The sequence below is a fragment of the Alexandromys fortis genome, unplaced genomic scaffold (genome assembly GCF_014885135.2).
Source record: "Alexandromys fortis isolate MF-2015 unplaced genomic scaffold, M_Fortis_MF-2015_v1.1 scaffold_182, whole genome shotgun sequence".
NCBI classification, from domain to species: Eukaryota; Metazoa; Chordata; class Mammalia; order Rodentia; family Cricetidae; genus Alexandromys; species Alexandromys fortis.
The window spans coordinates 1,702,222-1,720,072 of record NW_026068068.1 but is presented as its reverse complement, the minus strand read 5'-3'; the positions used below and the strand labels follow the sequence as shown (position 1 = coordinate 1,720,072).

At 41.8% G+C, this 17,851-nt stretch overlaps 1 protein-coding gene across 1 annotated transcript in view; it reads right to left on the bottom strand.

The window, feature by feature from the left end:
• Positions 1–17,851, bottom strand: part of Rapgef5 (Rap guanine nucleotide exchange factor 5) — a 236,313-nt gene that overhangs the window by 42,474 nt on the left and 175,988 nt on the right. Inside the window, exon 12 of the mRNA XM_050120850.1 lies at positions 3,373–3,451. Coding sequence (XP_049976807.1) covers positions 3,373–3,451 — 79 coding nt within the window. The remainder of the gene's footprint in view (positions 1–3,372; positions 3,452–17,851) is intronic.

Below are 17,851 nucleotides of genomic sequence, written 5' to 3'. Positions count from 1 at the left end.
CAATGCTTATATGAATATTTTAATTACTTAGAAAGACATACAGATGATTAACAGTGGCTTTTCAGAGTAGCGAGATTTGAGAATAGCTGGGCCATTTTACTAATTGTCACTTCCTAATTTATATATAATGACCATGTGTTAACTAATTATTAAAATGACTTCAAAGTAGCAAGCTTATATGACTAGGAATAAATTGTCTAAATTCACATACTCTTATTCCCTCAGAATGAGTCTCTCTCTGTCCCCCAGGACAAAGTCTCTTGCAGCAGAGGCTGCCTCAACTTGTCATCCTCTGGTCCCCACCTCCAAGAGCTGGGGTTACAGGTGCGGCCACGCCAACATTCCTGGGCCCTGGCTGTACTGATTGAGCTGAAAAGCTAACTAGACATAGGAAACATTGTGAGATGGTTCATCAAGAGTGCGTATCTGTTAAGGCCGGTGAACAGCCGCAAAACAGAAAGGAGCTATTATTCATCAGAATTCGTAACTATGTAAACACATGGCTCCATCACTTTCTCCCTAACTTGCAAGGTTACTTTGTGGCTACTTTTTAAATTCTTCTTGTGAAATCAACTGAGTCATACAAACAAAAAACGTCTGTTAGAGTGCCTATTTCTTTCAGTTTTTCTCTTGAAAAGCAACTCTGAAGGGTAATTCTGTGTTATGTCTGTCTGCATGTGTTCTGTTTTCAGCAATGGCCAGCATGGGGGAAGATGTAGCCAGCTGAGAAACACCAACAACTTCAGTCTCTTCTAGTGAAATTCTGCGCTTCTCATTGAAATGTCATTTTTAAGTACGATAGTCTTGCATCAGCAGAATAAAGCAATTTCAAGACTTTGAGTGTTCAACTATTTACAGTCATTAATATTTGTTTTCTTAACCTCATGTTCCCCATGATATATGTACCTTTTAGAACACTTAAGGGTTAAACTGGCATTTGTTCTTCTACTTCTGTAGTAAGGTATAGGTTCTTTCATATTTGGCCCCGGCCTATTTATACAGATTTATAAATGGAGCAGTGGGGGAAGGGCACAGGATGAGCTGCAGGATCTTTGCAATGCGCTGAATATTAGCTGGCCCTGGCTATGAGCCTAAATAATGTGCTTTAGTATGACAAAAGTCAAAAGCCATTCGAACCTATTACAATAAAAATATCCATATAAAATACCCAAGCACTCTAAAATAGTCCCAATCCACAAATAGTGTTTATAAATCATGAGAAAATACAAACAAGAATGAGGACTTTAATATGAAAAAGTTGCAGAAAGAACTAAAATTCCGTATAGAATGTACCAGCTAAAGACTGAAAAACACTAATACCCAAGAAGACCCTCAGACATTCTTCGGAAACATCCACAGGGACACCACATTACTAAGTGTAATAAAAACAATATTGGGACTATAGCTGAAGACAACAGTTTGCTATAGGACATAGAGCTAATGGGTGGTAATTGCCTTCGAGTAGGTAAGCATTAAAATGAAGATGAAATTAGCTCACAGATTTCTTTCCCAAAATACATCTGAAGGAGAAATTTAAAAACATATTTATTGCTTTTTTATTTAAAAAAAAAAACAGCACTCCACTTCAAAACTATGAGAAAAATCTGCATATTGTTGAAATTTTCAAGTTCAAAACTAATATTTCAAGATCAGTTTTTTTTCTTTTTTTTAAAATATTTATTTATTATTTATTATGTATACAGTATTCTTTCTGTGTGTATGCTTGCAGGCCAGAAGAGGGCACCAGACCTCATTACAGATGGTTGTGAGCCACCATGTGGTTGCTGGGAATTGAACTCAGGACCTTTGGAAGAGCAGGCAATGCTCTTAACCACTGAGCCATCTCTCCAGCCCCTCAAGATCAGTTTTATGGGTCAGTCTTTAGAACTGTCAACATAGCTATAGATCTGTTTGGTTGGCGGGTCCAAAGCAGCGCGGGCAAAAACAGATGTCATTTCTAGTTCATATGCACATACATAAATCTATAAATACTCTTGGTTTTTGTTTTTGGGACAGGGCTTCTCTGGGTCGCTCTGGCTGTTCTGAACACTCGGTAGAGCAAGCTTAGTCATATGTTTTTAAGAGATGTTTTATTTTTAACACCTTATGAAGTTTTAAAGTGCTCTTTTAGGTGGGAAAATGCAGTATAGTTGGGAGAAATATAACAATTATTTAACAGGAAAAGAATCTTAAATGGCCATTATCATTAGATTTTAATAAAATCTTTGGCTTATAATCCATTTTCCTGAACATTTCCTATAGAGATTTGCTGAGGAACCTCCTTCAGCCAATGGCTTTGAGATACTGTACCGGGTTGGGTGTGGCCTGGGGCACCAAAAACATGTGCCCCCCCCCATGGATTCAATTCCTGTTCTTCATTTGTGCAGAGGACTGTGATCTGTGAGTCCCTCCTAAATAAAGGAAGCTTTATTATACTCAATTCTGAGCTGGTGTGGGATTACTTTATTCGTGTTCTCCTACAGAGATTGAAATGGAATCTAGTTTCCTTTATTAAAATCAGTAAAGTTTCTTATTAAATGCTTAAAGGCTATAATTAATTTACTACTATTAGAAATAAAATTAATTAACTAAATTAATTTATTAAATAGGTAATTGCTTTTGAGGCATCTTCTCTAAGTACAGTGAGGCAAGAAGCCCTGGTGGAGACTTCTCATCAGTTTGCAGAACCTCTCTGGTTACTGAGTAAAATTGTAAGGCTTCTTAGCCAGCGATTAACCTTCTAATCCCTCCTGACACTTGAGGAAAGTATGCAGTGAGTGAAAACACTCCAAATAGATGACAATTACATCCAGGGATGAGAGGATTTCCTACGGGGAAGACAGTTCAGGTGTCCAGAGATGCTCTCCCAGGAACATGATATCACACACACACACACACACACACACACACACACAGACACACACGCACACATGTGTGCATGTGCACACATACACAGACACACACAGACACAGAGGGGTGTTGCACAAGAAGTCTAACTCAAAATGATTGGTTCTCTATAAAAATACTTAATGTTTGTTATTGTCGATCCACTTGACCTGTTCACTTGAGTTTACCTAGAAGGCAAGTTTCTTTCCAGCTCCCTAAGCAACCATGAGAAGCAGATATAAAGTAAACACGATATTCACAGTACCCTTTGCCCACAGTAGACTATGAAGACAGCAGCCCTGAATTCCCTGCTATCCCTGTCTAGGCTATCTCATTCCATCTTCACCTTGGATAGCATCACATTAATATTTAACACATTCACACTTCACCGTGGGTTGAGTAAATTAGGAAAGGCAGTTAATTCGTAATGTGGGACATCTGTCTGAGAGGAAGCCCGCAGAGCGTCCTGAAGTTAATGAAGGATATTGTCTCAACAGCGCCTGGCACAGGTCATCAGTTGTCATGAATACTGTATATGTGAGAAGGAAGTCATCGAGGAGCGTCTCTGCAAAAGAAGAAAACAAACACAATGTGAGCAGAGGGAGGACGGAAAAGGTACCTGAATAGTGCCCATTGCAGAAACATGCTGACTGACTGGGGGCTAGAGTGAAGAGGACCTCGAGAGACATACATGTAGATACATGTGTCTAAGAGATACATACATGCAGATTTCTACAAGGGAAGAAGAAAAAGACAAGATCTCCTGAGTAAATTGGGAGTGTGGGGATCATGGGAGAGGGCAGAAAGGGAGGGGGGAGAAAGGAAGGGGAATGGATAAAAATATATAGCTCAATAAAACAATAAAAGAGAGAGACAAAGAAAACCAATGCATAAATAATGTGTTTTAAAAAATGAAGTTCCTAAGCCTTTTGAGATATATACTCCAATTGTACAAAAAAAGAAGCCTTCAAATTCTGAGGAAGTAAGACTTAACAAAGACATTCGGTTCATTTAGGACAAGAAGAAGGATAAGAAAGCCCACAAGACACACATCAGGTCTTAACATGTGGTTATGTGTGTGTTGTGTGTATATGTGCACGTGGTTATGTGTGTATGATGTTTATGTGTGTGTGCTGGGAGCCGATTTGAGTGGCTGCCATTACAAGATGGCATTTGGCCCCGGCTTTGCTTGATACCATAATAAAGGTTGCAGTTCTTCCACCAGGAAACAGGGTGAGTTGTTGTGATCTAGCTGCCCACACTTCCCCTGACCCGCAGGGGAACTTCCTTGTGGTCTGTAATTGACAGGGATGTTCCCCTGCTTTCGTTCTGGCTGGTGGGTCTCCAGAAAAGCAGTTTAAAGTATCAAAGTATCAAAGGTTGCTAGGCAGACTCCCTGTATAAGCAGCTACAGCTGAGAGCTCGGGGCTCCTTGCTTTCTGCTCTCCCTTCAACCAAGAGGCTCCAATAAACCGTGATTTGAGAAGAATCCTCGTCTGGTGGCTGTTCTTTCCTGCTGGTCAGGGAGTTCGCCGCATGTGTGTGTGGTGTATGTATGTGTTGTGTATGTATTGTGTTGTATGTGTGCATGCGGTGTGTGTGTGTATGTGCGTGTCCACCTGCAGAGGTCCGAGGAGAACATAAGATGTCCTATTTTATCATTCTCCACCATATTTCCTTGAGACAGGGTCTCTTGCAGAACCTGGAGCTGGGGTTGCTGCCAGAAGCACTGGTCCTGTCTCTGCCTGTGGTAGTATGAATAAGAATGGCCCCCATAGGCTCATCTATTTGAATGTTTAATTATCAGGGAGAGGTGCTATTTGAGAAGGACTAAGAGGTGTGGCTTTGTCAGAGGAAGTGTGCCACTGGGGGTGGGCTTGGAGGTTTCAAAAGGTCCAGTGGCTCTCTCTCTTCCTGCTGCCTGTGGATCCAGATGGAGAACTTTCAGCTGTTTCTGTAGGTTCACGTCTGCCTGTGTGCCACCATGTTCTTTGCCATGCTGATGATGAATAGTAAGCCAGTTGCAACTATATGCTTTCTTTTACAAGAGTTGGCATGGTCAACAGAACACTGACTAAGGCACCGCCCTAGGTACTGGTTTTCACATGGGAACTGGGGAGTCTTGTGAGACCTGCATACTCAGGTAGCAGGTGCTGTTACACACAGAGCCATCTTCCCAGCCGGAGTTTGCTTTCACATTGCAAGAAGCCATTAAAGTGAGCAAAGATGCTGATTAATGAAGACTATAGTAGAATTTTTAACAAAATATTTATAATTTATACGGGGCCCTAATTTCAATTCCCAGCAGTGAAGGGAAGACTTTTCTAATGCATAATGTTCTTTATCAAAACAATTAATATGACCAATGGCATCTAAAACTCACTACAAGCCTAAATTTCAAGTCCTGTCACACTGCAACACGCTAGCAAATCACCAACCTGACTTGCTTGTCTGTTTATTTTAATACTTTTGTTTGTTAGTTTTTTGAGACAGGGTTTCTCAGTGGAGACTTGGCTGTCCTGGAACTCGTTCTGTAGACTAGGCTGGCTTCAAACTCACAGAGATCCACCTGCCTCTGCCTCCCAAGTGCTGGGATTAAAGGCGTGTGCCATCACTACCTGGCTAACTCTATTTGTTTGTTTGTTTTTTTTTTTAAAGGCTCCAAATAGGTGTGCACAGGCTTTGTTGGGTAAAAGTTAAGCCTAGCATAAAAAGACACAGTGTGTACCTAATCAGACAGTACATAGCCTGTATTGACAGATCGGCTATAAGCCCCTCAGCTCTCTTTATAAAGGCTAGGAGAAGCCCCAAACCAGTTAACCTAACAGCCTGTTTTTAAAGATTAGTAATTATAATGAAAGATTTGGGCATATGTAATGACTTCTATTACAGCTTTTTAAATATTCAAAATTAAAATCAGCCATATCCACGATGTCTGAAAACCTATGTAATTTGGAATGCACCTGAAAGCTATCATTTTGGAATACTTCCCCATATATACTAAAAATATGATAAGTGATTGATAAGAGCTCTTTTAAAGTGTTTTTTATTTTATGTGTTTATGTGTTTGACTTGAATGTATGCCGTGTGTGTGGTGCCTGCAGATGATAGGAGAGGGACGGATCTCCTGGAACTAGCAATGAATGGTGGAAAACTGCCTTACCCAGGTTCTCTGCAAGAGTAGTAAGCTCTCTCACCACTGCACCATCTCTTCAGCTTCTTGTAAAAAACTGTTAACTTCTCTGATATGATTAGAAGTTAAGGTGCTCTTTTTGGCACATACTGCAAGGCACAGACGGCACAGACAATGGAGTAGCCTGCTCTGAGGTCTTCGGTAACTCTTACAAGTAGGAGCCACCAAGACTCGGAAAGCACCAGGTAACCCCGTCAGGAACTTCACACTTTTTAAATTTCAGGTTTGACACTTAAAATGCTTGATGTGACAGACAGGGTAAGATAGTCTTATACTCAGCTGGGTCTAATGAAGTAGGAACTATTTTCTAATCAAGATTTACTCCATTAGTAGCTAATATTAAAAAGAACACCATTAACTTTGACATAAGCAGCCATTCCATGCCGAAAAACCTTAGCTAATGAACCAAGTGACTGTTGGAGGCTGGTTGGATGGTGGCAACCTATTTGGCTTTCAATGCAATTAATCAGCCCACATATCACAATATTTTGTGAAAAGCTTTGACCCAGAAATGCTAATTTCCCTCTAAGCTATGACCATATTTAATATTCAACAGTTCTTATCTAATTATCTGCCATGGAAATATTAATTAAAACAAAAACAATAACGCCATATAAAACCATCTCCAGTTAAAATTCTAATGAACAGAACAGTTAAACATCCCAGTAAATAGATCAGATTCCCAATACAACCAATCACAGTCTTTCTTTCTTAGCTACCGCATTGTTCTGAAAATTTTTCCTTCACATAACAAGCAGTCCTTTATTTTTTTGCTGCAAAGATAATGAATGTAATTGAGTGATATGAATAAAAACTATAATCAAAATGATGCACTTGAAATAAAAGTGCATTTTATTTTATATTATCCATGCTTCAAAAACGTCTGTCCCACTGGTACTTAGAGATTTTTTTTAGAGCTACAGTGGCTGTATGAATGGTTCCCCCAAGACTATTAGCCAACAATAGCTATTTAGAAAGACTAGCTCATCCACTAGCATCCATATTAAAGCACAGTAATTATCCCTTATATTACACAGTGCTGAATTAATAGTGATTTAAGAATGTAGGCAGAAGCACTTTTGTATTCATGAAAGCATCTTCCATTTAAACCAATTTATATACTCACATTCTGATAGAGAGATGTATTCATTTTGATTTCTAACACTACAAATTCCTAGTTATTAATATGCAGAGAAATCTGTTCTTTAGAATTTGAATCACTAAATATAGTCCTTAGTTCTTGGCTCATCACCAAACTCTTGGGAATATCCTCTGCCCTCTTCCAGAAGAAAATATGCTTGTATTAGGGTACGGTGCTGGAGACCGAATCTAGGGCCTCATGCAAGCTAAGTATGTTCTCTATATCCCCAGCTTCCCCCCCCCCCCAAGTATTTTCAAGGCAGTTTTCTAAAACTCTGTGGTTGTTTGTATTTTGGGACAGCATGTTACTTGGTCCAGGCTGGCTTCAGACTCAAGTTATATGTGTAAGAAAAAAATTCTGAGCCCCTGGTCTCCTGCTACAACCTCCAAGTACTAGACAGAGTATAGGCATTCACTACCACAACCAGAAAAAATTTCAACTTGCCTTTTATAGCATAAAAGCTACATTCAAATAATGATTAACACTGGAGGCAAAAGGAATTCTGGTTTTAAGTAGTGTGTAACTCGACAACTATGCATTTCAAATCTGCAGCCTTGGCAGAGAAGGCTCTAAAATCCAGGCCTATGATTTGGTTTACTGATATAACACAGAGCTTTTCCTATCACCTACTACTATTTTAAAAAGAATTAAGGAATAGCTGGGCACTCAGGAGGCAGAGGCAGGCAAATCTCTATGAATTTGAGGTCAGACTGGTCTACATAGGAAAGCTAAAGCTATATGGCAAGATCCTGTCTCAAAACAAAGAAAACAACAAAAACTAAACACCACTGTTGTAGAAAGGCTGCTTTTTCATTTTTCAAGTGCCAGACTCCCGAAATAATCACACAGAAACTATATTAACTAAATCATTGCTTGGTCTATTAGCTCTAGCTTCTTATTGGCCAGATCTTACATATTAATTTAACCCATTTCTATGAATCTGTATATTGCCATGTGGCAGTGCTTACTGGCAAAGTTTGGGCATGTCTGTCTCTGGCGGTGGCTTCATAGCTTCTCCCTGACTCTGCCTCCTTTCTCCCAGCATTCAGTTTAGTTTTCCCCACCTAGCTCTACTCTATCCTATCAGGCTAAGCCAGTTTTCTTTATTAATTAAGCAATCATATTCACAGCATTCAGAGGGGAATACCATATCACACCAACAACAAAAACTAATTACCCCCCCCCACAATAAAATAAATATGCAAAAGAACCTCATACTTGACACCAATAAGGTGGCCATGAATCTGGGCCTAGATTAAAAACTACCTCTGCTAAAGGAATAAATGTGACCATAAAATGATACCTAATGACACTGCTATATGCATTGATCATGACTTGTTCAGCCTTCATCAGAGAAGCTTCTTCTTGCAACAGACAGAAATTAACACAGTGACTCACAACTGGGCAATGTGCAGATCACTCAGTCCTAAATGAGACGTTTTAAGGTGCAAGAAGACTGGAAGAGCTGGGGTGATGAATGACTCCAAGGAGACAGTGTCTTTAGGACACAACAGGACTGATGAACATAAGAATGCATAGAACACTCACAGGTTCAAGTCAAGCAGGTTCTTATAGCAATGAGAGGAGGGAGGGACATGGGGTCCCATCCTAAACAAGAAGCTATTTGCCATTGATACCAGATGGCAAAGGGAAGATGAGTTTTCTCCAGTGGAGTCTTACTGCGGACAGAAGACAAACTTCAGAGTAGGTCCCAAAGTAGTGGCCAAGGCAAAACAAACTCAATAGTATATTTTGTGGACTTTTTTTTGCTTTATTTTGCTTTGTTTTGGCAATTATTGTCTCTTACTGGTCTTTTGTTTATTTGATTTCTTTGTGTGTGTGTGTGTGTGTGTCAGAGAGAGAAATAACATTGGGTAGGTAGAGAGGTGTGGAGGAACTGGGAAAACTGGGGGAAAAGAAAACATAATCAAAATATATTGTATGAAAAAATTTTCAATTAAAAAATAAAATATTAAGGCACATGAAATCAATTATCTAGTTTGGTTTGATTTTACATGAATATACTTTCTTTTATGTATCAATGAGAATAGATTATCATTTCCTTGTTCACCACAGTCAGTTTTCTTTGGCAACAGAAATCTCTTTTGAGTCTCTATAGTCGTATCAGGGTGGAACAGTAAGAGGTTTGGTAAGACCATTTTATGGGGTTGTTATGTAAATATAATTGAGTTAATGAAGTGGATCTAAATATTACCCCAAAGGGGTAAGTTTTCATTTTGTGTGTGAAAAATATAAAAGAAATCAAACCCAAACCACCCAACATACTAACATCAGGAGGTTAGGGCTACTTAGGAGCAATTACAGAAGTCTTTAGGACTTGGATGCAGACCACACGGCAATAACGACAACACTCATCTTTAGCGTGGACTGCCAAGCAAGCAAGAGAACGGTCATGACAGGAAATGCCCACGGCAGCTTCACGCAAGTACGGCAACGGGGATACCCAGCTTCTGACGGACTCAGCTTCCTCGAGGTCGGGGATACCCAGTTCTGACTGACTCGGCTACCTTGAGGATCGTCAGCAGTGCTGTGGCACCTGTGCTTCTACTTCAGAAACAGTGGGATTTAAAGCATCCTGAAATACACCTTACTTCACCCTTGATTTTCAGGACCCAAGAAAAGCTTTACATGTGAAAGACCCTGTTTCTAGTCCTGAAATGTTACTATTTTTTTAGAGGTACTGCCAAAATACATGTTCTAATTTGATTAAGCGTAAGTTAAAAAAAATTCATGCTTTGCATTTGAACCATAGGTGCTATGCCATGACAGGCAGGATTCTTTTCCAGTGTTTATTACATTTCCGAAAAGGGCACGGATGTCTCCAAACACAGCTGTTCAACAGCTTCAAATTTTATTCAATTCCTGCATACTTTATAATTTCCCACAAATTTTGATTTTAGGTATGTATTCTCTCTCTCTCTCTCTCTCTCTCTCTCTCTCTCTCTCTCTCTCTCTCTCTCACACACACACACATGCACACACACACACATTCATTATAGCAAATTCCTTGAAAAGACAGAGACTTTCTACAGACAGGGTTTGGTTTTCAAATAATCAAGCACATTTTTATTTTAAGTTGAAAAACTGTTAAGGAATCCCATCTTTCTTTCTCTGACTACAACTGCTCTTTTGTTCTTAACTACCATCAAATCCACACACTACCTTTAGGCATGTTTCTGAAAGGACCACGGCAGAGCACAGCATGCAGAGTCACCCCCACCCGTCCTGGAAGAATGTGCATGGGGCACATGGCAAATGGTGGGGTAAGAGCCCTCTGTGTAGCTGCGCTCCAGTGCAATGAGCTGTTTTCAGTGTCTGGGCACAGCTAGAATCTGTGGCTTATGCAGATGCTTCCCAACCTTCCTGGGAGGCTCAGAAAGTGTCATGAAGGCAAAGGTGCTGTCGTGGTGGTGCATACCTGTAATCCCAGGACCTGCAACAGGAGGACTAGTGCGATCGTTGAGCAGGTGGTTTGTAAGGCTGCATCGACGGCATGGCAGCGAATAGTAACGAAAGGCAGCATGGTCTAATTCAAAGTAGGCCTAGAAAAGTAGGTCAGAGCTGATTCCTGGGGGGCCTCTGAATGCTGGTAGGGATCCTAGGGCACACTGCACAGGGAACAGGGAATAAACACAGACTTTTGAGGCAAGGAGTGGCAAGGAAGTTTCTGATGGACCGATCCAGTCACATCAGGAGTGCCATGACGGAGGGGAAGGAGTTGAGCTTCCCTCTACAAATGTGGCACTTGGATTTCCTAGGGTAATCTGACTAAAGCTATTAGCAAAGGCCAGAGCAATAGGAGTAATACGCAAAGATGCCTGAGGCTCGCATGAATTTCCCCACGCCCACGGGAAAGACAAGCTGTGCTCTAGGGTTGAGCAGGGTGGGCTTTCATGTGCAGGCGATGGGAGGAAAAGGCAAGAGAAGAGAGAAACAGAGAATTGGGAAGTAGTTATACTAAAAACCAAGAATAGAGGTTGGAAATGCAGTTTCTGAATGCCAGGAAGAGGTGGATCAGCAGAGCCCTCCAGGCCCCTGGGCGGGCTGTGGGCTGGGGCTAGGCTGGGGTCCCTGGGGAGGTGCTCCTGGCTAAGCAGGCAGATGTACTGCAGCACAAGAAAAAGAATGAAGGCTGTTCTCATAACCTGCTGTTGCTGTACCACACTGCCTCTCCCCAAAGATTCGTGATGCAGTCAGGAGGAAAAATATCTTCATGATCAATGCAGCAACATTTCACGTAACCACACAGATAGGGCTATGGAAAGTGTCATGGGTACAAGACCTTTCATACCGATTTGTCAGCAATGACCGATAAAAATTAGCATCCTGGCTGCACGAGTCTCTGGGTCTAACATCATTGACTGTGCTGAGCTACTGAGGGCCCTGTCATCAGCCTCTCACAAAGACACTGTGCTCCTAAGTGCCTAACAAATAAACACGCGGCAGCTTCAGGAAACAGAAAAAAATTAATTTAAACATAATATTTTAAATTAGACGTCTGAGACATGGCTATTTCAAGCAATTAATAACCACTCTAACACTTGAATCAATTCAGGTCCTGGTGTGATGTTTTTACTTCTAACGCGCCAAGAAGAATTTTCATGACCAGCCTCTTTCTAAAGTTTGAAATCTACCACCATTCTGACTTTTATCCCTTTTCTGATCATTGGGAAGCATTAGCATTGCATTTTAGAAAAAGAAATGTTACTTACTTATTTTTGAATCTGGCAAATTAGGGCCACTAGAGTGGTTATTTTCCTCAGAGTTTAGAAATGGAGAGACATGTTTGACTTCTGGCAGTTTCAGTAAGATAGCCACAAAATAGAGAGTCTTCTATAGAGCTATTAATCTACCTTTCACATAATATAGCACAACATCTGATACAAACTGAAAAGTTCCAACTCACTGAAATTGAATGCGTTGCCTGTGTTAAACTATTGCTAAGACAGTGACCCCCCCCCCCCAACCCTGCCAACACATCTGATGCCCTATTCCCACAGCGGTTACTAGAGTGCCTTTCCATATTGGACAGTTGCTTTGCTTCAGACACAGGTAAAAGGCGGATTTGTGGCTTACAGTCACAAAACGTTTGGGAGGGAACCAGGTTCTGAATCCCTATTACTCAAGGCTGAGAACCATGCTCTCTGTTGAGTCGGAGGCAAAGCTGCCTACTGGGCTTTGGAGGTTGATTGGAGAGCTAATTAAAGGACCCACAGAACTAGCCTTCAAGCCCTGGGATGACAGATAGTCAGCACTGTGAGTGAAATAAGGCCCCACCCAAGTCCTGCCTGCTGCCAGCACTCTGTATGTGTGGTAGGCCTAGAAAACCCAAGTATACTTGGACCCACACCTGCTCCTGGCCATGTGACAGAAAGCCAGTGTGTGCACAAAGAGGCAGAATCGACGATCACATGGAAGGACCGATGCAAATTCATAAATGCTATCAAAGTATATGAATTGGCCAACTACATGTTTACATAAAAAACTCAAAATGTTAAGGCAGAAACTTTTTTCAAAAGCCAAATCATGTTTCTTGGTATGATAATACATGTTGTAATCCTAGCACTCAGGAGAATGATCATGTGTGTCTTGCTATGATAATACATGTTGTAATCCTAGCACTCAGGAGAATGATCATGTGTGTCTTGGTATGATAGTGCATGTTGTAATCCTAACACTCAGGAAAAAGAGGCAGGAGGCTCAAGAGTTCAAAGTCCCCTTGGGCTATGTAGTGACAACTTGTCTAGGAAAAAGCAAACAAACAAAAAAACCAAATCAACCAAAACAACCACAGCCCAAATCACACTATCAACCTTTCCTCCAGATAGATTTCTCCACAAGCATTACAGGTCCTGGAGCATGAATCACGATTACGCTCCCCTAAGTCAAAGGAGCTAAACTCCATGTTAAAGCCGTGGTATCTGCTCATCTCAGCTATGGCTGGAGCCCCCCAGTTCAACATCTGGGGAGACAGAATGTTAGACACACATCACCTGTCACTGAACAAGATATCTTCAAGGACGCATGTCCCCTTTTGAGCTTCTTACACTGAAAGTACACTAAGCATCTTCATCTCACACGCTGTGTCCTGTGGTTGGGTGAGGACAGAACACGTCATCACATATGCTCAGCACAACACCACTGAGCCACACTCCCCGTCCTACCTTGCTTTGTTCCAAAATGAATAAACCACTTAAAGTTACCAACACCTGTAGGACTTTCTCTTAATATTGGGATCCTACCGCTCTTGGTGGTGATACATTACAAATGCCACCAAGGACATAAAAATAGAAAATACAACAGAATAAAAAATGCTAGTGAGATACCATGTAATGATGGAAGGAAAAAAATGGCTCCCTAATGTTGTCCTCTGAGCCCACATGAGTGTCACCTCCACGCACACACCATGGCATACATGTTTATCATACACATACATATAATTCTTTACTCTAAAGAATAAAATTACTTTCCTCCTCTTGGTACAGCCAGGTATCCTGCAGTTAATCATGACAGTAACCACTCAGAGTCAGTACAGTTTAAGAGTCAATCCTACAAGTGTGCTCATTTTCAGACTCTAATCACAAATCCCAACTTGTTGATTGTACATTTGCTAACTAGCTATAAACTGGGATCCCTTCCCCACCATCCCCTCAATACCTCTTTATATTTGATCATTTGTTCTACTGATTCAACTAAGGGATCTATTTTCTGGTTCATTACAGTGGCTGGTACAACAGATAGGTGTTGGAGAATATTATTTCAGGTGTGTGACTTTTGTTTATGCTGCACTTGTTTAACTCTGTGAAGCTGTGTTACTTTGTCTGAAATGCCTGATGGTCCTAATAACGAAATGAACGACCAATAGAGAGGCAGGAGAAAGGATAGGTGGGGTTAGCAGGCAGAGAGGATAAGTAGAAGGAGAAAACAAAAGAGAGAGCGAGGAGCAAGAGAACAAGGAGAGGAGGACATTAGGGGCCACTCAGTCACAGAGTAAGGAGAGAAAGGTGAGCAGAAACAGAGATAAAAGCTCAGAGGCAAAAGGTGGTAGGGGTAATTTAAGTTAAAAAAAGCCGGCTAGTAATGAGTCAGACTAAGGTCAGGCATTTATAACTAATAACAAGCCTCCATGTGTGATTTATGTGGGAGCTGGGTGATAAAGCCAAAAGAGTAAAATATCACACAACAGATAGAGATGAACAGTATTCTAGATGAAAGACTAAAGACCTGGTCTCAAAGCACAGTCCCTGTGTTCATCAACCTATAGCCCCCCACCCTGTGAGCCAGAGTTCTAGGGAGGCCTCATTATATAGGTAAGATTGGAAAAATTACAGGACACTGGTAATTAAGTTAATTTCTAGCTTCATGCTTGAAGGGTCTCAGTCTTTCTAGTGACCAGTCTCCATCCTGAAGTTATCTCGGCCGTTGGCCTCCAGCCATATACACGCCAGTCTTCCCACTCTGGAGATCCAAAGGTCTCCTAATTTCTTCTTCGGAACCAGCAACTAAGACCAAATACTGAAAAGTTGCTCCTTTCACCCCTATCATACAGGCCATTACATGGGCTTGAGAACTCTGTGCCAGGGAGCAGACCTCAACGTCTTTCCTGAAATGTCACAAGATAATGAAATAGTGTATTGTAAGCTACTCCCACAAAGTTTATTTACGCCATTGTTAACATTCAAGCCCCTGACAAAGGAATATGTCTTCCCACCTACTTACCTACCTATCCACCCACCCACCCACGCATCCATCCATCTATATATCTCATTTATAAAAATACTTAACTTTTGAGTGGATTCTTAAATATAATCCAATGGCCCGTATCAGACAAGAAGGTACTAAGCAGCTATGTAAACATTGCAGACTAAGAGGACATGTCTATGTGTAAATATTCACTGTTGAGGTGACTATAAGGGCCAATCGACTCTAAACTATTTTAGACTTTCTAAATGCTTTAAATCATAGTATGTTTATGTTCCCCCAAAAAAGGAAAGAGAAAAGTGTCACTGTGGCCTCAAGTCCCTTGTATCAGCTTACAACTGTGTGTGGGGGGCACACCCTGATAATTCCGAACAAGGATGCTGAGGTAGGAAGATACCCCCTGGAGGGGGGAGACGGGAGGGAGAAGATATGCATATCTATATATGATAAAATGTATTTTGATTTTACTTTTATTCCATTTATTAAAGTACAAGCTATTTTAATCCTTCTTTAAGAATCAACATGTTTTCCCCCTGGGCACCTTGTTCCTCAGACACTAAAAGCAAAATAAAGCAACGTGATTTCCAGCTTCACTTGCAGAAGGATGTGGCCACGAGACAAAGTTCTAACCACTGGTACAAAGACCAAGGCTGTGGTATACATGTGTATACAGGGGGTTGCAAAGACAGGCATGCTCGTATGAAGTGAAATGAAAGCCTATCCCGGTGTGCTGGGCCAGCTGCCTGGAAGGAACCCTAGCACGGACAGCAGGCCGACCCTAGCGGCACGGGGAAGGAACCCTAGCACGGACAGCAGGCCGACCCGAGCGGCACGGGGAAGGAACCCTAGCACGGACAGCAGGCCGACCCGAGCGGCACGGGGAAGGAACCCTAGCACGGACAGCAGGCCGATCTGAGCGGCACGGGGAAGGAACCCTAGCACGGACAGCAGGCCGACCCGAGGAACCCTAGCACGGACAGCAGGACGATCTGAGCGGCACGGGGAAGGAACCCTAGCACGGACAGCAGGTCGGTCCGGGGCAGTATGGCAACACACTTCCCCACATTGTTTCCATAGGAAAGAGAAAGGTTCACACCACGTTTAAGTCATTAGAGTTTTGTTACAGCATGAAGCCATGTCTAATCAAACGTAATACACTTATACCGGGAATTCTCAGAGGCCCAAGGACAAGATCATACATGTGATCTGGTTCTTAGGTTCCTTCCTCAGTTAAGTAAGAAGGGAACATGTCTGCAGCCATTAATATTCTGAGTTTACACTGACTGACCTCAGTACCATGGATTTCAAAAAGCGACTTTCTCCGTGTGTCTTCTTGTTTAGTGAGAACAGATTACCCCTGCCCCCAGAGACTCTTAAACAGTGTGTGTACCCAGTCAGAACTCTGAGGTATACATGCCAGGCCAATCACCATCAACAGAAATTATTTCAGGAATTATCAGTTTCATGGAAACTGGCATGCAAAACTACCAAATTCAGGTCAATCCAAAACAAGGCCCGAGAGTTCATAGTTCATGAGGAAAGGTCCAAATTTAGGATAAAATGATGGTCAGGGTTTGGGCTTGTTCTCTGAGCTGGAGATGGGCTTTGGCACTTTTCCCACACATTCGCTGCTCAGCCACTGCCATGTTTACGTTCTCCCTTTGTACAGCCATACTTCTGGACACGAGGTGCAAGATCTAGAACCTTGCTACCCAACAGCCCAGTGACAGCAAAACCAAGGAAAATGTGGTGTGCTACGAGACTTCTTCATAACATCATAACACACTAAAATCTGCTCCCGGGACACAGGGAAAACAGTGGAGGCTCACACGGTCGCTATGGTCCCTTCCAGGCCGGGTGCTCAGGAGAAATACCCGCCTAGACACACTACTTTAACCTGCATGTTTATGTCACACCGAGGGATGCCCCTGTAGGAGTCGGGTTTGCCACCTGTCCTTACAGGCTGAGTACAGGAAGACCGCTAGGCCTGCAGTAGAAAACGACTTCTCTGAAAATTGTGTTCTGACACTATTTAGATGGTGATAAGATATTCTGGAAATTTTTGGTTTTGTTTTTCACATTGTCCGTCCTTACTTGACAATCATGACTAATTTCATATTTATTTCTAAGATTTGGAAGGATTGGCAGCCCAACAGGAACTAAAATGCTGCAAACAGAAATCAAAGGCTGGCTTCAGTTGTCAGGCAAGAATGCCTGAGGGCAGAAAGGCAGGAGAAGGGGGGGGCTGGAAAATGGGTAAAGTGAGCTAGACCAAAGAGATAAGGAAAAGATGAGTTATGGGAAGAGAACAGGGAAAATCCTCCCATACAAAGACTATTCTTTTTAGATACGTACTTGTCAGCTACAGCAATTCCATGACATTGTGTCCTTTAAATAAAGTGATAATTTGATTGAAACACGCCATGAGAGATTAACAAGCAGCGATTACAATCAAAGAAGTGCCATCAGCTAATAGACCGACAGGACTGTGTGCCCCACTCATCCGCTGAGACAGACGGACAGAGAGACAGACATACAGAGACAGACAGAGATGAGAGACACAGAGACATAGAGACAGAGAGAGACACAGAGATAGAGAGAGACATAAAGACAGACAGAGACACAAAGACAGAGGGACAAAGAGACACACAGAGACAGACAGACAGAGATAGAGACACAGAGAGAGATAGAGACAGAGACAGATTTTTTGTTTCCATTTTGCTGGTGAAGATTCATTTTGAGATTCAGAAAGATAATCTGATAATCCCATTCTAAACCCATCACTCATATGGAAAGACAACATGCGTCTCTGTTTCAGGGAGAGACACACAGAGAGGAAGACAATAGTTTTGTTTTTCCAACCTGTGACATTATCTTAAAAACATTTCAGGTGATTGTTGTTTTTGAGA